Source organism: Drosophila pseudoobscura, chromosome 2 (genome assembly GCF_009870125.1).
Source record: "Drosophila pseudoobscura strain MV-25-SWS-2005 chromosome 2, UCI_Dpse_MV25, whole genome shotgun sequence".
NCBI classification, from domain to species: domain Eukaryota; kingdom Metazoa; phylum Arthropoda; class Insecta; order Diptera; family Drosophilidae; genus Drosophila; species Drosophila pseudoobscura.
In genome coordinates this window covers 24026829-24045626 of record NC_046679.1, presented here as the reverse complement: position 1 = coordinate 24045626, position 18798 = coordinate 24026829, and the positions used below count along the sequence as shown (strand labels likewise).

At 48.1% G+C, this 18798-nt stretch overlaps 2 protein-coding genes across 16 annotated transcripts in view; one reads left to right on the top strand and one right to left on the bottom strand.

Moving 5' to 3' along the window:
- The first annotated feature begins 773 nt into the window (after positions 1–773).
- LOC4802627 (armadillo-like helical domain-containing protein 3) lies at positions 774–3693 on the top strand. The gene is made up of 5 exons (XM_001359474.5): positions 774–1019; positions 1092–1293; positions 1349–1805; positions 1879–2834; positions 2894–3693. Exons 1-5 carry the CDS (start codon positions 966–968, stop codon positions 3391–3393), a joined length of 2169 nt encoding a protein of 722 aa, XP_001359511.3. The 5' UTR covers positions 774–965; the 3' UTR covers positions 3394–3693.
- Positions 3694–4044: 351 nt separating this feature from the next.
- The window catches only part of pyd (zonula occludens-like protein polychaetoid), a 115386-nt gene continuing 100632 nt past the window's right edge, over positions 4045–18798 (bottom strand). For 6 of the 15 annotated variants that reach the window (XM_015182469.2, XM_015182471.2, XM_015182466.2 and 3 more), the window contains 11 exons: positions 16726–18330; positions 16073–16667; positions 12162–12395; positions 11303–11925; positions 11085–11233; positions 10921–11020; positions 9702–9969; positions 9344–9641; positions 9145–9277; positions 5672–7914; positions 4045–5012 (listed from right to left, as the gene is read on the bottom strand). In XM_015182469.2, coding sequence (XP_015037955.2) covers positions 4789–5012; positions 5672–7914; positions 9145–9277; positions 9344–9641; positions 9702–9969; positions 10921–11020; positions 11085–11233; positions 11303–11925; positions 12162–12395; positions 16073–16667; positions 16726–18330 — 6472 coding nt within the window. In that variant the 3' untranslated portion in view covers positions 4045–4788. Of the gene's footprint in view, positions 5013–5671; positions 7915–9140; positions 9278–9343; positions 9642–9701; positions 9970–10242; positions 10698–10920; positions 11021–11084; positions 11234–11302; positions 11926–12161; positions 12396–12417; positions 14897–16072; positions 16668–16725; positions 18331–18798 lie in introns of those variants that run through there. The other 9 variants (XM_015182474.2, XM_003736726.3, XM_033376428.1 and 6 more) reach the window with 5 other exon arrangements.

Genomic DNA, 18798 nt, shown 5'->3' with positions numbered 1-18798 from the left:
ATCAGAAATATACCGAAATATACTTTCTTATTCTCAAAATATACCGTAATAAACCGTTGAAAAAAAGAGCTTAGTCCTCTTAACCGCACTCTATTTAAAAAGGCGAGAGGGAAAATTCTTCCTATGGATCCATCCTATCCTTCCTCTTCACGACGATATCTTTCGCCCAAAATGCGCTTAAAAATAGCTGAGATATTCTAGCGAGTCTTTTATACAAATTTTTCATATGCACATTCCGGTGGTCCAATAAAAGAAAATTTTTAAGATAGGTTAAATAATTGGATAAAAGTAGGTGGGCATGGCTAAATGTTCTATCTATGTGGTAATATTTCCAATCCTTGACGGAGAACGATTAACGAAAATTTTTAAATTTTCCTCGGAAAATAATGAAAGTTTAATCATTTTTGCGCAGTTCAGGTTAAATTCAGAGGAAAGATGGCATGAATCTACAGGAAGAATTTACAATCATTAATATTTTCCACCATTTACCTCCAGTAATTGAACTGTTTAAATAAAGGGGGCTTAAGTGGGCTACGTTCGGTTTTTCATCAGACGAGGCGGTGTATTGTTGTTGAAACACAAAAATTTAGGCAAAAACAATTAAAGTCAAGTATTTAAAACCAGCCAGTCAAGAAAAAAACTGATCTATTAATCTGGTAAAATTATGTGGGCAGCGCTGAGGCTTCTATCTAGCAAGTAATACTCGACGGAATATCAAAAACGTGGAATATGTACGACGGAACTTGAATAATTCATCAGTATTTTTTGAAAATGAGACGGTATATTTTTCGGTATATTTCTGAGGGACTGGCCCCAATGGCTCAAATTGCCAGCAAGAATAAATATTGGGAGCAAATAGAAGACTAATTTGCCAAATACACGTACATATTCAGCATATTGGCGTTAAAATCAAGGCCGGCACAGTGGACACCCCAAAGCAACGGACTTGCAGCAGCTCAGCCATCATGACCTCGCGAAAACGCAGCGGCAGCGGCTCAACGAAACGCCCCAAGGAGAAGGTTCACTTCGCCCATAAATCTGACCCGCCCACACCCATTTGCATATTTTATTAAATTTAAATTAATTAACAGGTCGTGTACATATACGAGCTCTTGTTCCGTGGCGAGGATCCCAGCACGGAGAGCTCCGAGTTCTGGAATGAGTTCTTTTTGCTGCAACCGAACTTTGAGGCGCTGGAGAATGAAATCGGGAAGCTAAACAGCGAACTGCTGCAAGTGGTGAAGCCAAACCTCAATACGTTGTTTCAAAAATGCATCGAAATGCTGAACACTGGTAAATCGGACCAACTATCAATGAATCGCGCTCTGACTACCGCTGTTTCTTCCAGAGGATCATCCGAAGCGCTTGTGCAACAGCCTCCAAACGCTGTGTTCCCTTTTCTATGGCATTTTTAAGAAATCCAATACGGACCCGCCGTTCAACATTGTCAATGAGATCTTTGGCCATGAGAAAATGGACGAATGGCTTAAGCTAATGATGCAGTATTGCAATCGCATCCTACTGGGCGATGTTACTGAGAATGCCCGCTTCATGTGCCTTAAGCTGCTGCAAGTCCTGGTCACGGGCACCGACAATGTCAATCAGAATGCGCTCTTCGAGCATCTGATGATGCACAGTATGTTCGATGCCTTTGTAAGGTTGCTCAGCGATCCCACGTTTCGTACACAGCACGGACATGATATTGTTATACTACTGACTATTTTGGTCAACTATCGGAAGCACGAGGCCACCAATCCGTATGTGGTGCAGCTGTCTATATTGGCTGATGAGCTGGCCCTGAATGGGTATGTCTACAAATTTTCCACGTGGACGCGCCATATCGAACTAATGCTCTGATAATAATTATCTTAATTTTAGATATGGCCAAATGATATCACAATCGCTTATTGACTTTTGCCGCCAGTACATCCAGAGCCTCAACAATGTCCAATCCTCATCCTGGTTCTCGTCGCTCTCGAACATTGTGGGGAACATGTTTGTCTCGGACGAGGGCTGTGAGCGAGTGCAGCAGATCAAGGCCAACAATGGCCTGCTGCTGGCCCTCTACGAGGCAGTGCATCTTAACCGGAACTTTATCACAACACTGGCCCACACCCAGGCCGAGTCCAGTGCGCCGCCCTCGCCCAGCAACACCTTGAGTCTAGCTCAGCCCGTGCCTGACTTGTCGAATGCCCCGATCATCGACATAACGCAGTATCCCACGAATCTGCTGGTGGCTGTCTTTCAATATTGCTCCATTGTGATGCAGGACAACAAGAACGAGTCGAGCATTGCCAATCTGAAGCTGTGTTTCCTGATACTCACCTGCATTTCGGAGGATCAGTATGCCAACTCCATGATGCACGACAGTAATCTCACCTTTAAGGTGATGCTGCATCGGGCCCAGATGCGTCACCGCAAGCTGAATGTGGATCGTGTGGGAAAGTCCCAGCCCCTGGCTGCCACCCTGCTCGACCTATTGGTGGAGTTCATTGTATCGCATTTAATGAAAAAGTTTCCCATGGAACTGTATCTGCTGTGCATTGGTGTGATCCATCGCATTCTGTGCTATCAGAAGCGTTGTCGTGTCCGCCTCAATTATCCCTGGAAGGAGCTGTGGTCGGCGTTGATTGGGCTGCTACGTTTCCTGGTCAATCAGGAACAGACGCTGGTCAAGAAATGCAATATATTTCACTTGTCTCTGCAAGTGGTGAATATTTTTAACCTATTTATTACCTACGGTGATACGTTTTTGGCCACCACAAATAGCTATGATGAGCTCTACTATGAACTGAATCGCGAGGAGAAGGTCTTTACCGAAATTCATGCGATGGGTAAGCTCAATGGGTTTCGATCCTTAGGCCTAATGACTAACAGTCTCGTTTCTTTTCAGTTTTGCGTTACACAACGATGGGAGAGTGCGAATATAAAGACGATGTCATCAAGCTACTAAATTCCCTGGTCAACATCCTAGCCATAGTGAAGCACTTTCAGAACAAGATCAAGGAGTGGCTGGCCGAGCAGGGATTGTCAACGCCCACGGAAGAGCAGATACTCGATGTGGTGCGCAAAAATTATGACCTCACGCTGAAGCTGCAGGATTCCCTGGATCAATACGAGCGTTATGCGGAGACGCCGCTGCACACCAACTTCTTTAAGGCGATGGTGCGCGATGTCGTAAACGATACGCGAAAACACATATATGGCTATGTGAAGGAGGCAGTGTCCGTAATACCCGAGCAGGTGCTTCTAACGACAATGACCAGCTCGGCAGTAACACCAACTACCCCAGCAGCCCCAGCAGCCGCATCAGCCCCGGCAGCCGCATCAGCCCCAGCAGCACCAACAGTTCCAACAGCTCCAATAGCAGTAACAGCCGCGCCTGCCACATAGGAAATCGATGGAGGACAGACTGATAACAGACTGTTTAATTGTTTCCTTCGCTTAGTTATGTAATTGTATTTTTATTGTTCAAGTCTCTAGAAGCATAAACTGTTATGTTATCTATAAGATTGAAAGTGATATTGCGATATCTTTGTTGGCTTTCGTTGTGGAGCATTGCACTTATACCTAAAGATATAGTACATTCATATATATTCTGTGCAAGTTTTTTACATACGTATACAAAATATAAAGTTGGATCGGCATCAAAGTTTCGGCTATGATATTCCGGTCGATTTTTGACAATTTCAATGATGTAACCGCTCAGATCGGCAAGGAAAACTAGTATTTTGATGTTTTTTAAGGCAAACGTTCGGAGGCTATATCTCGGTTAAACAGGGTGATACTGGCAAAGAACCCACTTTCCCAGGATCGTGAGGATACAGACTGGTGAAGACTAACATTCCTGGAAATCATGTTGGGGAACAGTGAGCGTGAAGTTCCAGCAAAACTTCGCTTACACCAATATTTGGCTCATTGAATCATCCGGCACTCTCCTTGATCCTTGTAAGAAAATGGTACAAAAATAGACATATATGTACTTATTTGTGTGAGATTTCTTTTCTAATTGTTTTTCTTTTATTTATTCCCAAGCTTTCCACGTGTTTGTGTATATAATCTTTAATACAAAAATGTGTATAAATATTTGTTTGTATATTATATTTTGTTGTTCTGGTTATACAGGCGTGTGTATATGTAGGTTCTAAGGATATATCTACGATTTATAAATGTATATGGTATATGTATAACTGCAGCATGCAATAGTTGCACACAATTAACAATTTGAATGCAATATATGTAAATGGGGTCGTGGGTCGAAACACTATGCGAATTGAATCGCTAATTTTATGTCAAATACATCAATAAAAAAAATGCATTAGAATTATGTAAATTTATAAAATACATATTAATAAATCGCGTTAAAATATACAATCAAATTATTTGACATAAAAATAATTTCTAGTCGCTTTATACAGATATATGTATGTATGTATCATTTGCATTCGATTCTGTGTGTTCTCGCATGTATGTATGTATGTATTTCTAGCTCGACATTTATGTAGTATTTAGTTCAAAGGCAGAGCCAAACGATCACTTAAAGGCACAATTAACAGACAATATTCAATTAAATTAATTATTTTATAAGCAATGCCCAAGTTTCAGTTTCCTCCTAGCCCTGGAATCGTGGCCTAAACCTAATGGTAATATATTTATGGATCTATTTACAATTTCGTTCGAAGGTGTGTGTTTAGCTAAGTGTATTCTCGTATGGATGAGTGGTTATGCTATGAAACTTAATGCAGCCCGAAGGTCGATGCCGATGCCGAATGCCGAATGCCGCCTTGATTAGAAGTGATCCACCTTGACGGAGACCGTGTGGGCAGCAGCATTGCTGGGCAGATCAATGTTGTCCCACTCGGTGTGCAGGTTCTTCTCGCTGTCGGTAGCCTTCAGGGCCAGGCCCAGCGATGCTGTGCGTCCGGCACAGTGGGGTATATTGAGTGTAACCGGAACCATAAACTCAAGGCCCTGCGGCCCGCACATCACAAGGGGTGATAGCATGGTCTCACCTGCACATTTGGGAAAATAAAACACATGTTAATTATCGATCTGGTAAATTGTGATAGATATATAATATGTGTGTGTTTGTGTGTGTATAACTGGTATTGTATTTGATATCATGTGGATAGGTTGTTCTGTGTTACGGCAAGTGTAAGTGAGTACAGGCATAGACAACACTCGATTTGTGGGAGAAAGATCTATAGCAAGAGAGGCTGTTTCAGTGCAATTATCAAGGGAGAACAAACAGTAAAGGGGTTTTAAAGCGGAAATTGAAGAAATTAGAACTGAAATTGGAAGAACTGTTGACGAAAGATTAGAGAATAAACTAATCTATGTGTTAATAGATATGAACTATGGAAGTTACATGCAAGCAAGCTGTTATTACCAATTAGTATTACTTTAGGACTACAAACTAAGGATTAAAGACTACAATAAATATCCATAAAATCACCATCCACCATAGAGGAAAATAAGCTTAAATCAAGATCAAATACATATGTACAACGAATTAAACACAAAAATGCTGCATTCAAAATGGTCGCAATCGCAACTCAAAGAGAGAAGACCGGTGATGTGTGGATTGCTTTAGTAGGTAGGTGGTTGTGGTAGTGGTTTTTGGTGGTGGATGCATACGGGAGTACGGGAGTAGAGTGTGTGTTAGACCAACCATTTTCCATGTCCAGCGGAGGTCCGCCGACGGCCTGTCCCATGCGCGGATCGCTCACTGTAAAGTAGATCTCCTGGCGCACGCCCACCGGAATGGCTCCGGGCGGGATCTGCAGCGAGACATGCCACACCTTGTCGGCCAGGGTGCCGCCATTGGAATCGAAGAATCCCCGCATGGTGCTCGGCTCCCGGGGCATACTGGGAAAGGGTCCGTTCGAGGCGGAGGCAGCTGCTGGTGCGGATGTGGCCACAGGGCCGGCTATCGGCAGGGACATGCTGCTGCTGAAGGGTGTGCTCGTGGCATTGGGCGGGCCAACGGGCAGGCTGGCCTGCGACGTGTACTGGGTCTCGATTGAGGTGCAGCTGTCGCCGATGGGGGAGCTGGGCGGAGGCCCGGTGCGCTTCAGTATATTCGAGATGTGGAAGGATGCGCGACCCGAGCGTGGGGTCGAAGGATGGCAGGGAGCTGGAGGCGGGGCCAAGGCTGATACCGTGTCGGCCGCCTCGAACACATCATCGGACACATTCTGCGTCTCGTTGGCCAGCATTCCCTCATTGTGCTGGTTATTCTCAATGGCCGTCGCCTCCTCTGTGGCCTCTGCGGAGCTCTCGGCTTCGTCTTGGGCTTCTACTTCTGACGCCTCCTCCTCGTCCTGGTCGTGCTCCTCAATTTCATCTTCGACAAGAGGAGCTCTTGCTGCTGGATTCTCAATGACCGTGTCCGAGGACTTTTGCAAGTCCGAACGACTCAAGGTCGAGTCCTCTGTGGGCTCCTCCGGCTGTGCATTGATCTCCACCTGCACCTGCTCCGTTTTGCCCTCCTTCTTCTCATCGGTCTCATTCTCGCGCGACTGCAGGATGCTCTCCTCGCGCGACTCGTATATGGGTGCTGGTCTGCCCACGTCCCTTTTGGACACATAAATGGGCTCCGCCATGCTGTCGAGGGCCTCGCGACGCGTCTGATAGATCTGATCCCTCAGCTGGGTGCGCGTCTTCAGGGCGCTCTCCTTGGCCTCCCGCCGGCTCTGATAGATGCTCTCCGAATTGGAGCGTTCCGAGCGGTCGTCCCGCTCCGACTGGCTGCTGCTCTGGGGGCTAAACTCCCGCTCCATGTCCCGCTTGCCCTGGCTGATGCGCTCCTGCATTTCCCGTTTCGACTGGTACAGATGATTGCGCTGCATCTCGCGCTGCATCTCGCGTCGGGACTGGTAGAGCGGCTCCTCCTCGGTCTGCTCGTTGGCCGCTCCCGGGTAGAAGCGTCTGCGGGTCATCACCTCCGAATTGGGCGCCCGCCTCTGGTCAGGCATCATGTAGGCGCCCTGTCGCGTCTGATAGATGTCCTGGGGATCCTGCTCGTAGCCCGGACTGACCAGGGGTCGCCTGTTGGGCGGCTGGTTGCCTCCTCGATCCGCTGTGGTGGTGCTGTGGCGACGCACGATCCTCCGGCCTCCGTTCCGTGCTCCAGCCGCTGCAGCCGCCGCAGCCTCTGCCTGCCTCCGCTCGAGATCGATGCAGGCTCTATTCGCATACAGATCGTACTGATCGTACCCATAGCCATTGTCCTGTGGATGGTGGGGCATGCGCTGTGCTGTTCCCCCAATATTCCCATAGATATCCTCACTTTCCAGATTCTGATACGTGCTGTTCATCATCATCTCCTGCTGCTGCTGAGGAGGATAGTGCCCGGCGTAATAGGGCTCCTGATGGTTGGGCGGCATCCTGCCACGTCGCGAATGCTCCTCGAACCCAGCCGGATAGGTGGGGAACTCGTCCGGATAGTAGGGCCTCTGCACACCTCTCTCCAGCATCGATTGCTGGCGCCGCAGTCCCTTGGGCTTCCTCTCCGGTTCCACCATGCTGTTCATTCGCCTCAGTGGTCGCGTGGTCTTCAGCAGGGCATTCTTCAGTGCCGCCAGTGGGCTCTTTAGCACCGATTTCTTCTTCTTGTGCGGCGGCAATGGCGGCGGTGGCATGGCCACCTCCATGCCATGATCATCGTAATACTGATGCTGGGGTGGAGCATACTGCTGCTGGTGCTGCTGCTGTCTGGGCTGACTGTGGCCCCTGCTCGTCCCATAGTTGCTGTAATAGTTGGGATCTTGGGCATGCGGTGGCCTCTCGTGGGGGTAGCGTGGCGTTGATCGAGATCTTTGCATGGAATGACCGCCCACTGCCTGTGGGTGGGGGGCAGGCGGCGGCATGGCATAGTAATCATCGTATCGCTCATCGTACGGCTCCATTTCGCTAAAGGTATTTTTTATATGATTTTTTGTTGTTGGTTAGCAGAGTGTTTTGTAAGGGTTCTGTTTCTGAGGGGGATTTTGGATAAAAGAGCTCATATGGACTTTAAAGAATCAAGGAATCGGTGGAAGATCGGAAATGGAAGCTCTGCTCAAGGCCCAGAGAGAACTGGATCTCGTTTTGGTTCAGTATTGAACAGCCTTTCGGTCGAGAACCCTAGAACCCTGTCTGCTGTAAGACGCGTTTCATTCCTGCAAAAGTCTCGCCAAAAAAAAGACACACAAGCGCATATTTTGTATATATTGTACATCTACATACGATCCTTGGATTCTTTATAAAGGTAGCATATATAGTATATAGAACTTTGCAAATTAACCAAAACTGTAGATAATAAAAGGAACACCGATAACCAATTGTAGTTCAAACATTTAGGTTTAAGTTAAATTTGTTTGTTTGTTTGTTAGTCAAGTGTTCTGTAACCCAAACACCGCAGTTAAGTTAGGTTCAAAGTCAACTCTCAAGTACCCGGAGGAACGTGTTCAGAGCAGAAGTACGGATAGGATTATTCAGAGTAAAATATCAGCTAAAAAGCATGATCCGTAAAATGTATAATAGGTAAATTCAAGATCAAGTTTTGAGAGTATAGAAATATTTGTATACGAAGTTAACCCGAAAAATGTTTTATTTTCGTTTGATTTTCTTTTTTTTTTCTTTTGGCGTGAAGCGCTCTCAACTTTTTGTTTTTTTTTTTTTAATTTTGTTAAGCGTTTTGTGGTTTGTTTGGTTAATAATTTTGGTTATTGCAAAATACAATAATTATTTTTTGGATTTTTGTACGATGTAATATATGCGATTGTTGTGCGTTTTTTGGTGTGAAATTTTGTTTGCATCGAATATCGTATGTGAATGACCAGCAACCGCATGAAAATGTGAAATATATTGGCAGAATGATTGATTCGACTGATTGGCTGACTGACAGATTGACAGATTGACTGATTGATTGTTTTTTGTAAATTACAAAAATGGCATATAACAAAAATATAAAACATTTTTCGTTAACACAAATGTTGAAAATTGAAGGAGGCTTAAAAAAAAGAGAGTTTTTTCTGTATGTTTTTTTGTGTGTGGTTTTTGAGTGGGGCGTTTTTGGGGGGGGATTGGCTCTCCTCCAAGAAGGTTTGTTTGAGTGGCGGAAGGGGGGCGTCAGGACTGGTAAATGCTCTCTTCACTCACCTCATATTGTGATGGTGCCCCGCGGTGGCGCCGATTTGCGGTTTACGATACAACTCAAAGGCGGAACCACGCTGCTCCCGACTTCCGGCCAGATCCAGGGCATGTCGCTCGGGCGTATGCGGCGGCAGGTTTCCTGTAAAATAACATAAACACATATATTCATTCATTCCATTATGGGAGGAGTGGAGTGTACACCCACCTATGGGCGGTGGCATGCCCCGATGTGGTGCTATGTACGGGCCCGTTCCGCTGCCTCCGTTGTAATGATGACTGTTCCCATTGTAGCCATTGGCCGGCGGATACGGCTGCGGTGGTGGCGCCTGCCCGTAGTTGCCGTTGCTCCCGCCGTAGGTGGGCTGCTGCTGTGCCTGCTGCTGCTGCTGCTGTTGCATGTGTCCATTGCTGGGCGAGCCCGGTGTCGCCTGCTGCCCATAATGATGGTGCGATGGTGTTGGTGGATAGTAGAAGCCATTGGGGGAACGTGGCGAACCAGAGTCCTGGGAATGCAATCAAAACATTAGCCAAACCATCGAGGGATCCCCCGTCTGTTCACTTACGCCGTTCTCCCAGGGTGTGGTGCCCCCGCTGCCGCTGCTCCCACCGCTCTGCACCGGAGGACGATAGTTCTTCGGTTTTGGTGGCGGCACTGGCTTGAAGGGTCCGCTGCCATTGCTGCTCGGCGTCCCACTGCCGTTCATCTGTGCCCCCGGTCCTGCCTGGCCGTTGCTCACAGTCGGTGGCGGCACCACCACTCCGCCAAGCTGCGGGGGCGGCACACTCTTCGGCAGTTTGCTGTAGTCCGCTTGAGAGACGGAATTGTTCCGACTGGACGTGGTTTTTGTGGATGGTGTGGTGGTGGTCGTGGGATGGGTGGTTGCATTATGGGTGTGTGTTCGTGTGTGTTTTTGGGACAGGTGTCGTACAAAAATATTTGACGATGTGTGTGGCGAGAGGCGAGCACAAAACATAAGCAAGAAAGAGAAAAAGAATTTCACATAATTATAAGGACATGTGTGTATTACGATATGCTTCAGATGCGGATATGCAGGGGGTCTATATGGGGGTCTATATGGTATACAAAACTCTTGGATAGATATGTAGGTCTTGTGTGATTAACATATAATATTTATTATTTATTGCACTTTCAGGGTTCAGGGTCGAGGGTTTTATTTACAAAAGAAGAGAGGGAGAATATTAAGGAAGGCCTTAAAGGTTTATTCAAATGGTAAATAGAATGGAGTCTCTTCTAGTGCATTTTCGTTATCGTTTTTCAGACGAGCGTATCGTAGGCTGAGACACTGGACATCAGGGCTGGTGGTGGTGGCATCAGGGAAGCATGCAGACGTGGCGCAGCTATGGGTCGCCGATCGTAGCCTCCTCCTCCTCCTCCTCCAACTCCAACTCCAGAGGACAGACGCTGAAGCTGAAGGGCACAGGGCAGAGGCAAAGGCATTGGCCTATTGAAAGGTGCAGGCGAGAGCTTGGACGAGGAGGGTGAGAGCGAGTGCATTAAATGCAAATGGTGCAAATGGGGCACATGTAAATGATAGCGTCTAATGGGGTACATTACACATATAATATATATTTATAGAGAGAAAGAGAGAGAGACAGAAAGATACAAACGCAATCGAGATGCATGCGAAAGTGAAACGATACGATACCAACGGAGCAGGAGAAAGAGAGAGTAAAGAGTTTCTTTATATTACAACCGATTCAGGGGCTATATACACAGATTCCCAGACCGGGTAAATAGCACAGCATAGTCCCGCACATTACCTGTATTTGCCGTAATCCGTTTTGGTCTCCACCAAAGGCTTGCGGGGACTGCTTTCGAGGCCCAAATTCGAGGGACGCTGCGGAGTGCCATTGCGTGGATCTGTAATCAGACATAGGCTTCAGTTAGATCCGGATCTGGAAGACCTCGAGATGGTCAGACTTACCTATATTACGGGACGCATTCATTTCATGATAGTGGGGTCGGCCTGGACTGCTCTGGCGATTCAGATCGTTGGCCCCACCAAAGCTGCGATGATCGTGCGGTGTGCGGCCATAATCATGCGATTGGCCGACAGGCGGCAAGGGGCGACCACTGAAAAACACAAATAAATGATTCAAATTACAGATTTGTTGATCATTTCAAGGGTGATGTCTGGCTTACCTTGCATTTGGCACTGATTTGAGATCATCGGGCGCATTGGGACCCAGTCGGCCCAGGTTCTGCATGGCCATCTGCGTGTTGTTGTACGAATCGTAGCTGGACACACTGTCGTATGTGGAGGCGCCTCCTCCGTTGGCCTTCAGCTGGGCGGGACTGCCCATGGCCGCGTTCATTCGAGCCTGTCGCTCCAGAGAGGCCTGGTGCTGCTGCTGCTGTTGCTGCTGCTGCCGTTCAATGGTGTCGGCAGTGGACCCAGACCCGACCAGAGCATTGCGGGTTATGTACTCCGCCTGGACATCATCCTGGACCACTGGCTTGCCGAACAGCCGCTCCTGCGCCGAGCGTCCCAGAGTGCCGCCCGAACTGCCGTTGCGCGATGAGGATCCAGAAGTGTTTAGTGGGAGATCTCCTGGCTTGGACTGACGATCGATGCGCGGTGGCAGATCGGGGGCATTGATGCCGTACAGGGACTGTGGCCTGGCTGCGGCAGGATCTCCTCCCGGCTGCTGTTGCTGCTGCAGCTGCTGCTGGGGCACACTGGTGCCGTAGATCGCGTACTTGCTAGCGTCCACCGTTTGGCGGCGATTGGCCGGGTTCCCTGGAACGCCGTGATCGTAGGGTACCTGTGTTGGAGAGCGGTGCAATCACCAGTGCATTGCGTGTGGATTGGGTTGCAGATCGGAGATTGAAGGGTAGCGAAATAAATTAGATACTGAGATTGGATCATTGATGGTATTAGAGATTGGGCGCTTGAAAAACTCGACATGTTTCTGTTTCTGTTTTTGTTCTTTTTGTTGTTTTTTGTTTTAGTGGAAGCGCATGCTTGAACTGATTTGTGGTTTCTTCTGTGGCCTCTTACCGTATATGGAGGTGGTAGTCCTTCACCAATTATGTCTCTATCCCTATCCAAGTTATCCTGGTTAGTGGCAATCGATGGATCTGAGCTCGCTTTCACCAACTGCGGCAAATTGCCAAGCGACAATGATGCGGATGGGCCCGGACTCAGTTCCAAATCGGATTCGGGACTTGATGCATACGATAGACGGGATGTGGTCATGGGGAATAGGAAATCATCGGAGAGGGATTCTACGGGCTGGGGTTTTTGTTCGTTTCGGTTTTTTTTTTGTGGTTCGTTTGGTTAGGCGTAAATTTTGGCAGAAAGTTATAGTATTTTTAGCAATAAAAATTGTTGTATTTTTGTTTTTTAAATTTAGCGCGTTGAGAGCAACCAAAACATTTGGTATTTGGTATTTTGTTGGTAATTGATAAAACGCAATAACAGCAACAAGAAACGTTGATGAAACATAACAGATTATGCGATTGATTGATTGATTCGATTGATTGATTGAGACGATTGCGTTCGATTGCCAAGCATTTTGATTGTTTGTAGATGTGTGTGTGTGTGTGTGGACGAACACAAGATATTTTTGGTATATAGTATTGTTTTTTTTTTGGTATATTGTTGGTTTTGATTTCGATTTTAGTTGGTTTTGGACGAGGACATTTTTGATTATTTTTCGTGTGGTTTAATATATGCATCGAGTTTTACGGGATGATTAAGCGGGAAATGACCATGATGATGTATTTTTTTTGGTATTTTTGTGGTATTTTTTCGGTATGTAAATAAAAGAAACAAATGAAAACGAAAAACATTTAGTTAGCAACTTTATAGAAAAAAATTATATAGTGCAAAAATGTGTCAATGGACATTTTTGCAGATATATGTAGACTTAGGCTAAAATATGTAAAATTTTTAATTTGGGAGAATAATCTGTTGGATATTGATGGAGAGTTTGGTTTGTGGAGATGGAAAACTGTCATTAATTGGGGGAGAAACTCGGGGAAAATGCAATCAGGAATAACGAGTAAAGTATTTAAGAGTATTTATATTTCGTTGCAGAACAAAAACGAGTAATAATTGCAACGAGTAGGAATTGCAGCGAGTTACGAGTAGTTATTTGATCTCGTTGCACAAAAAACTAGTAAGATATGCAGCGAGAGACGTTTAAGGCACGTTCATCTTTCGAGTATTTAGATCCCGTCCCTCCTAGATTTCCCTCCCAGGTAATGACAATTTCCGGGCTCTCCTCAGGTTACGTGATATTCATGACATCTCTACATGCATTTAGTCACACATATTATATGTACATACAGTAAGGAGTAGCGAGTAGAGGTTACACACAGATCATGGATGTGAGTGTTGGGGGCATACCTTATGAATAATTTAGTGTCAACAACTACATGCAATAATTACAAAGAGAGTGGGAGGATAGACAGGGATTCTTCATTCAGTTGAAAAGCCAGTTGTGCCGCAACGGGAACGATGTAAGCCATTCTTTCGGGGAAGAAGCTTTCCTCCAAACTTTTCAACTAAATTAACACCGATTCTCATGCAATGCATTCGTTACTTTGGCCAACATTGTTGTTGGAATCAGCATTATTGTGAGCACTATTATTATTATTGTTGTAGTTATTAATATTATTGCTGTTGCTGTAGTTGTTGTTCTGGTTGTTCTGGTTGTTGTTATGGTTGCTGCTACTACTAGAATTATTCAAACTGGCAATCTGATTGGTGAGGTTATTGAAGGCCAAGCTAAAGTTTCTAGCATCCTCGCCTCCCCCAATGTCATCATCATCGACCAAAGTGCCATCGCTGCCGCCCTCGTCATTCCCATTGCCATTCCCCAGAAGATTGCTGACAGAACTGGAGGATGAGGGATAACAGCCGCCGCCTCCATAGCTGCTCCGCGGATTGCCGCTTAGCAGTCGCTGCTGTGGCTTGGCCATGGGCGCCCTCTTGCCCACCACCACGTGGCTGTCCGGGACAGACGATGGCTGCTCCAGCTTGAGGTTGCTGTTCTTGTTCTTCTCTAGGAGATTCAGACTCGAATCAAAGACATTCTTCTGCAGCAGCTCGTGGTAGTAGTAGGGCGTGGTACGGCGCTCAATGACCGCACCGGGTCGCAGGCCATAGCGGCTGACTGGAGTCGGTGCCGGAGCTGGGGTCGAGCTCGGAGCAAAGCCCTTCGACTGAGCCGTGCTCCCGCTTCCGCTCCCGCCGCTCCCATTCAGGTGCAGATTCATATTCGAACTGGAGCGATGGTAGTCATGCTTCGGGGTGGCAAAGCTGTTGCTCAGGAGATTCGGCTGCGAGCTGTGGTACTGGGAGCCGGCAGTGTCCCCATCTAGGGGCTTGCCCTCCACCTGCATCAGGGAGCCGCTATTGACGATAGGAGCTGCCGGGTGGGCGGCAGCCAGGCCGCTGGGCATCGAAGAGGCCGGCTTAATGATGGGCACCATGGTGTAGGACTTGCGACTGAGAGGCTTCTCTGCCAGACTCTGGCTGTGCTGCCCCTGGTACACTCTCGTGGGCTCGAATCCCACAGGCGGGGGCCTGGGCGGAGGAGGGGTCTGGCACTGGCTCTGACTCTGGCTGTAGCCCTGGGAGAAGCTGCTGGGAGAACTACGACGGATCGCATTCTGGCTATAGCGCGGCACAGAGGTCGATATCGATGTGGAGGCGCGGCAGCAGGCAAATTTGCAAGGCTGGGCAATATAGGGAGGGAACAACATTTCGGTTGGGGAATCGGGGAACTGTTATGCCGGGATAATGTGGATCACGGCCATTGTATGGGGTTGTATGTGTGTCAGTGTGGAGTGGGTGCGTGTGTGGGTGTAGTTTTAAAGAACGGATAAGAAAACATTTGAAAAAGTAAAAATTAGAATATTGACCATAACCAGTTGTAGAAAATTATAGAGTTATACATAGTAGAGTTTTTTTTTTTGTAAAATTAGTTCAAGAATTACTACAATAAATCATTAATACTCGTTTTATAAAGATTGAGGAGTGTCTGGGGTGGAGGGAAAGAGTTCTTCTGGGTTGGGATATTAATCTAAGGTTTTGCTGTAAAGTTTGTTCCAAATCATACTCTAATCGTGCTTTGTTCGGTTGCTACTTATAAAATATCATTCTTTTAGTTTAAAGTATTTTAATGGAAATGTTTGGTTACTATTTTTAAATAAATATCTCTGACTATTTAGGATTCCAACCCATGCCTGAATATCTTTCTAAAACGAATCTTAGTCATAAGCTAATTCTGTAAAGCTATTACTAAATTTTTCTTATCTTTAAGGGGCTAGCAATCTTCAAAGTATTCTATAATCTGGAGGGCACATTGATGTTCGACTGTAGACTGAGATCGAGGGCTGGTCTCAGGAATCCAAAAACACAATACATGTCGTGTGCAAGACGAGTCTCGCCGAAAACAGTGTTTTCTAAACGCCTGGTTTGCCTAATGGCTCTCTTAGGAGTTTCTTTAATTTTCCACCTAATGAAGTCTACTTCTAATGAAATTTTTATGGCTGCTCTGTCTTTTTTTACCTCCCTAAGCATGGCTTAGCCGTTGAGCTTTCATTTCCCAGATTAAGGGAGAGACTAACGAGTAACGAGAGCAAAAACGAACGAGTACTATGGCTATGGCAGTAGCAGTCTGCTCCTATAGCAGCTCATGCTGCTATTTTTGATCCCAAACTTAAATCCCAACTATCCTCAACCTCTCACTTCCCCATCACCTGGTTTTGTTTTTGTTGGACAGTTAGGACATCGTTAAAGTAAAAGCTAATGAGTTATCAATCGAATCACGACAGCGACAGTCCAGACTTAAAGACTAACTACAACACTAGACAACACGAAGACAACAACTAGAATATAACTACAACTAAGACTAGGAGAAGGGAAGACTGGTGGGGAGGCTGGTAGGGAAGTCTCACCTTAGACTCGGACATCCAGACGGCGCCGCTTTGCTGCAGATCAATCGAGTCGCGGAGCTTGCGGTACCACGACTCCTCATCGTTCAGCACAATCTGTGTGCTGAAGATGTGCGACCAGACGCGCTCCAGCTTCTGGCATTGCTCCAGCAGCTTCTTGGAGCTCTTATGGGCGGCCTTGGGCAGGCCGTGGCGCAGCTGTTTGATGACATGCTTGCTGTCGGTCTTCAGGAATATGACCACGGGATAGAATTGTGCATAATTGAGACGATCGACGGCATTCGGGGTGATGTCCAGCAGGGCATGCTTGCCGCGATCCATCACATCGCGTATGTTCGAGAGCCGCACAATGCGGCACTTGCCGCTGGCAGCGGACTTGTCGTCGTCCTGCAGCGGTGTGGAGAACTTGTCGGGGAAGTCCTTGGCCAGACGCTCCCTGGCCAGGTCGGAGACGGGGCCAAAGAGAACGACGGGCCGCACGAACCCGGGATGACGGAGCACCACACGTTCGTAGGCGGGGAACTTGGAAATGCTGTCGGAGAAGACCACATCGTCCCAGTTCTCGCGGGAAAGACTCTTCGAGCGGCGATGAGTGGATCTGTGGGAGAGACAGGAGTGGTTAAAAGGATTCTGGGGATATTTAAAGGACACTTTACCGTCGCCTTCGGAAGAAGTTGCCACGTGATTCATTCGCGTTCATCTCCTTTTTGGTGGCATTGAACTGAGCCGTGGCCAGCTCTTCGGCCCTCGATTTATTGGGTATCACACCGCGCTGCATCTCCTGGTGGCCCCTGCCGATCTTCAGGACCTGCCAGGAGCCAACCACTCCGTTGTGGAGCGTGTCGATCACTCGGAATACGTCGCCCGCTTTGAAAGCCATCTCGCCTTTGGAAGGATTATCGCAGTGGAAGTGGGTCTTGATGTGGAACGAGTCGCCGCGTTGGTTGGTGACCACCTCGTCGTACTCCTCCTTGCAGTACTGCACAATCAGATCGATGCGATCCTGCAGGCTGAGCAGGAACAGCACGGCCTCCTCGCGGGTCACCCCATTCATGTCCATGTCGTTCACCTTGAGGATCTTGTCGCCCGGCATCAGGCCTTGGAGCGAGGCTGGGGATCCCGGCTGGACGGCTGTCACAAATATGCCGGCCTCATTGCCGCCGGTGAGACGTATGCCCACACTGCCCTCCTTCTGGAATGAGATGAAGCGCGGCTCGGCGCTCTGCCGCTCCTCGTACAGCTGTCGCCTCGAGCTGTAAAAGTCCTCTTGGGCTGCACCGCCACTGGTGCCGCGTGGTGGCGGCGGTCGCGGCGGCTCCTCCACGCCACTCCGGCCCCTGCCCCCGTTGGTGGGGGACACAGGCCTGTCCAGCTGCTGCAGGGACACCCCATCCATGAGGGGCCCCCGGGAGCGGCCACGCGGCGTGAGATTGCTCTTCTCCTCGTTGAGGCCGTTGCCATTGAGGCTGGGACCGTTGGAGGTTCGTGTCGGGGGCTGCACATAGAGATTCTGGGACGAGTAGCTGGCCCCGCCCGGCAGATAGGCATCCTCCAGGTTGTTGCTGCACCCGGAGACCTGGGCCTGGTGGCTGGCATAGATGTTGCTGCTGGACTGCTGGTGGTGGCCCGAATTGTTCAGGTTCATCTGGCTAACGGCCGCCTGGTTGGTGATGTCGCGCAGCACCACGAGATTGAGGCGCTCCTTGCAGCCGTCGATGATCTTCTTGGCCTCCTTGAGGCTCATCGTGTCCCCGCAGTTGGTGTTGTGGATGCGCGTGATGATGTCGCCCTCCTGCAGGCTGTAGCCATTGGCGTTCAACTGCTCCCGGGCCTTCGAGGAGATCTCCTTGACGAACAGCCGACATCCCAGCACCACCCCGTAGTCGTCCTTCTTGTTGCCCTTCGTGAGGGTCACCTTGATCGGCTGGCCCCCGCTGGCGTTCTGCACGAGCGAGGAGTTCAGGGAGTTCGGCTGACTCAGGCTGGACATCACAGCGCCACTCGGCTGGCCGACGCCGCCGGGCAGGACTCCTCCGCCATTTCCGTTGGCCACCATCTGGCCCATGGAACTGAGGCTGTGCGAGTGCTGGTGCTGGTGCTGCACTCCGCCGGGCAGCCCCGCGTTGACTGTGTTCAGGGGCACGCGCCTCTTCACCACCAGAGTCACGGTGTTGCCACTGTCCCGAAGCACCTGCACCGCCGTGGCATACTCCACATTCTCCAGGGAGACGCCGTTCACCGAAATGATACGATCGTTGACTCTGAAAAAGGCGGCGAGCATAGAAGCTTCGTTAGTGCTCTATCTGGTACTCGTATATAGATTGCATTGTCACAGCACTAGGCTGGCTAGTAATTACGGCGTACACAGATCTTATGGTCCCTCGTAAACCTTGCTCTAATGGCCAAATCGTGACCAACTATACAGAAGGAGAGAGAGGGAGATACGATACAGGTTTCTGTCCACCAACCCATGCCATAGACCATAGACCATACACCATATGCAGGTCATTAGGCAGCAACGACCTTGTCCACTTTACACTGTCATTAGACATGCAGCCATAATTACCAACAACAACAAAGGCACACTGAGAGAAAACAGAATATTCTATGTCTGTACCTAAGAACATGTTTTGGGATCGTGTTTAAAGATCATGGTATTCTTGAAGGAGAAGATCTTCAAATGAGATGCAAATAGATCCCGAAGCAAAAGAAACCTGAAGAGGATTCAA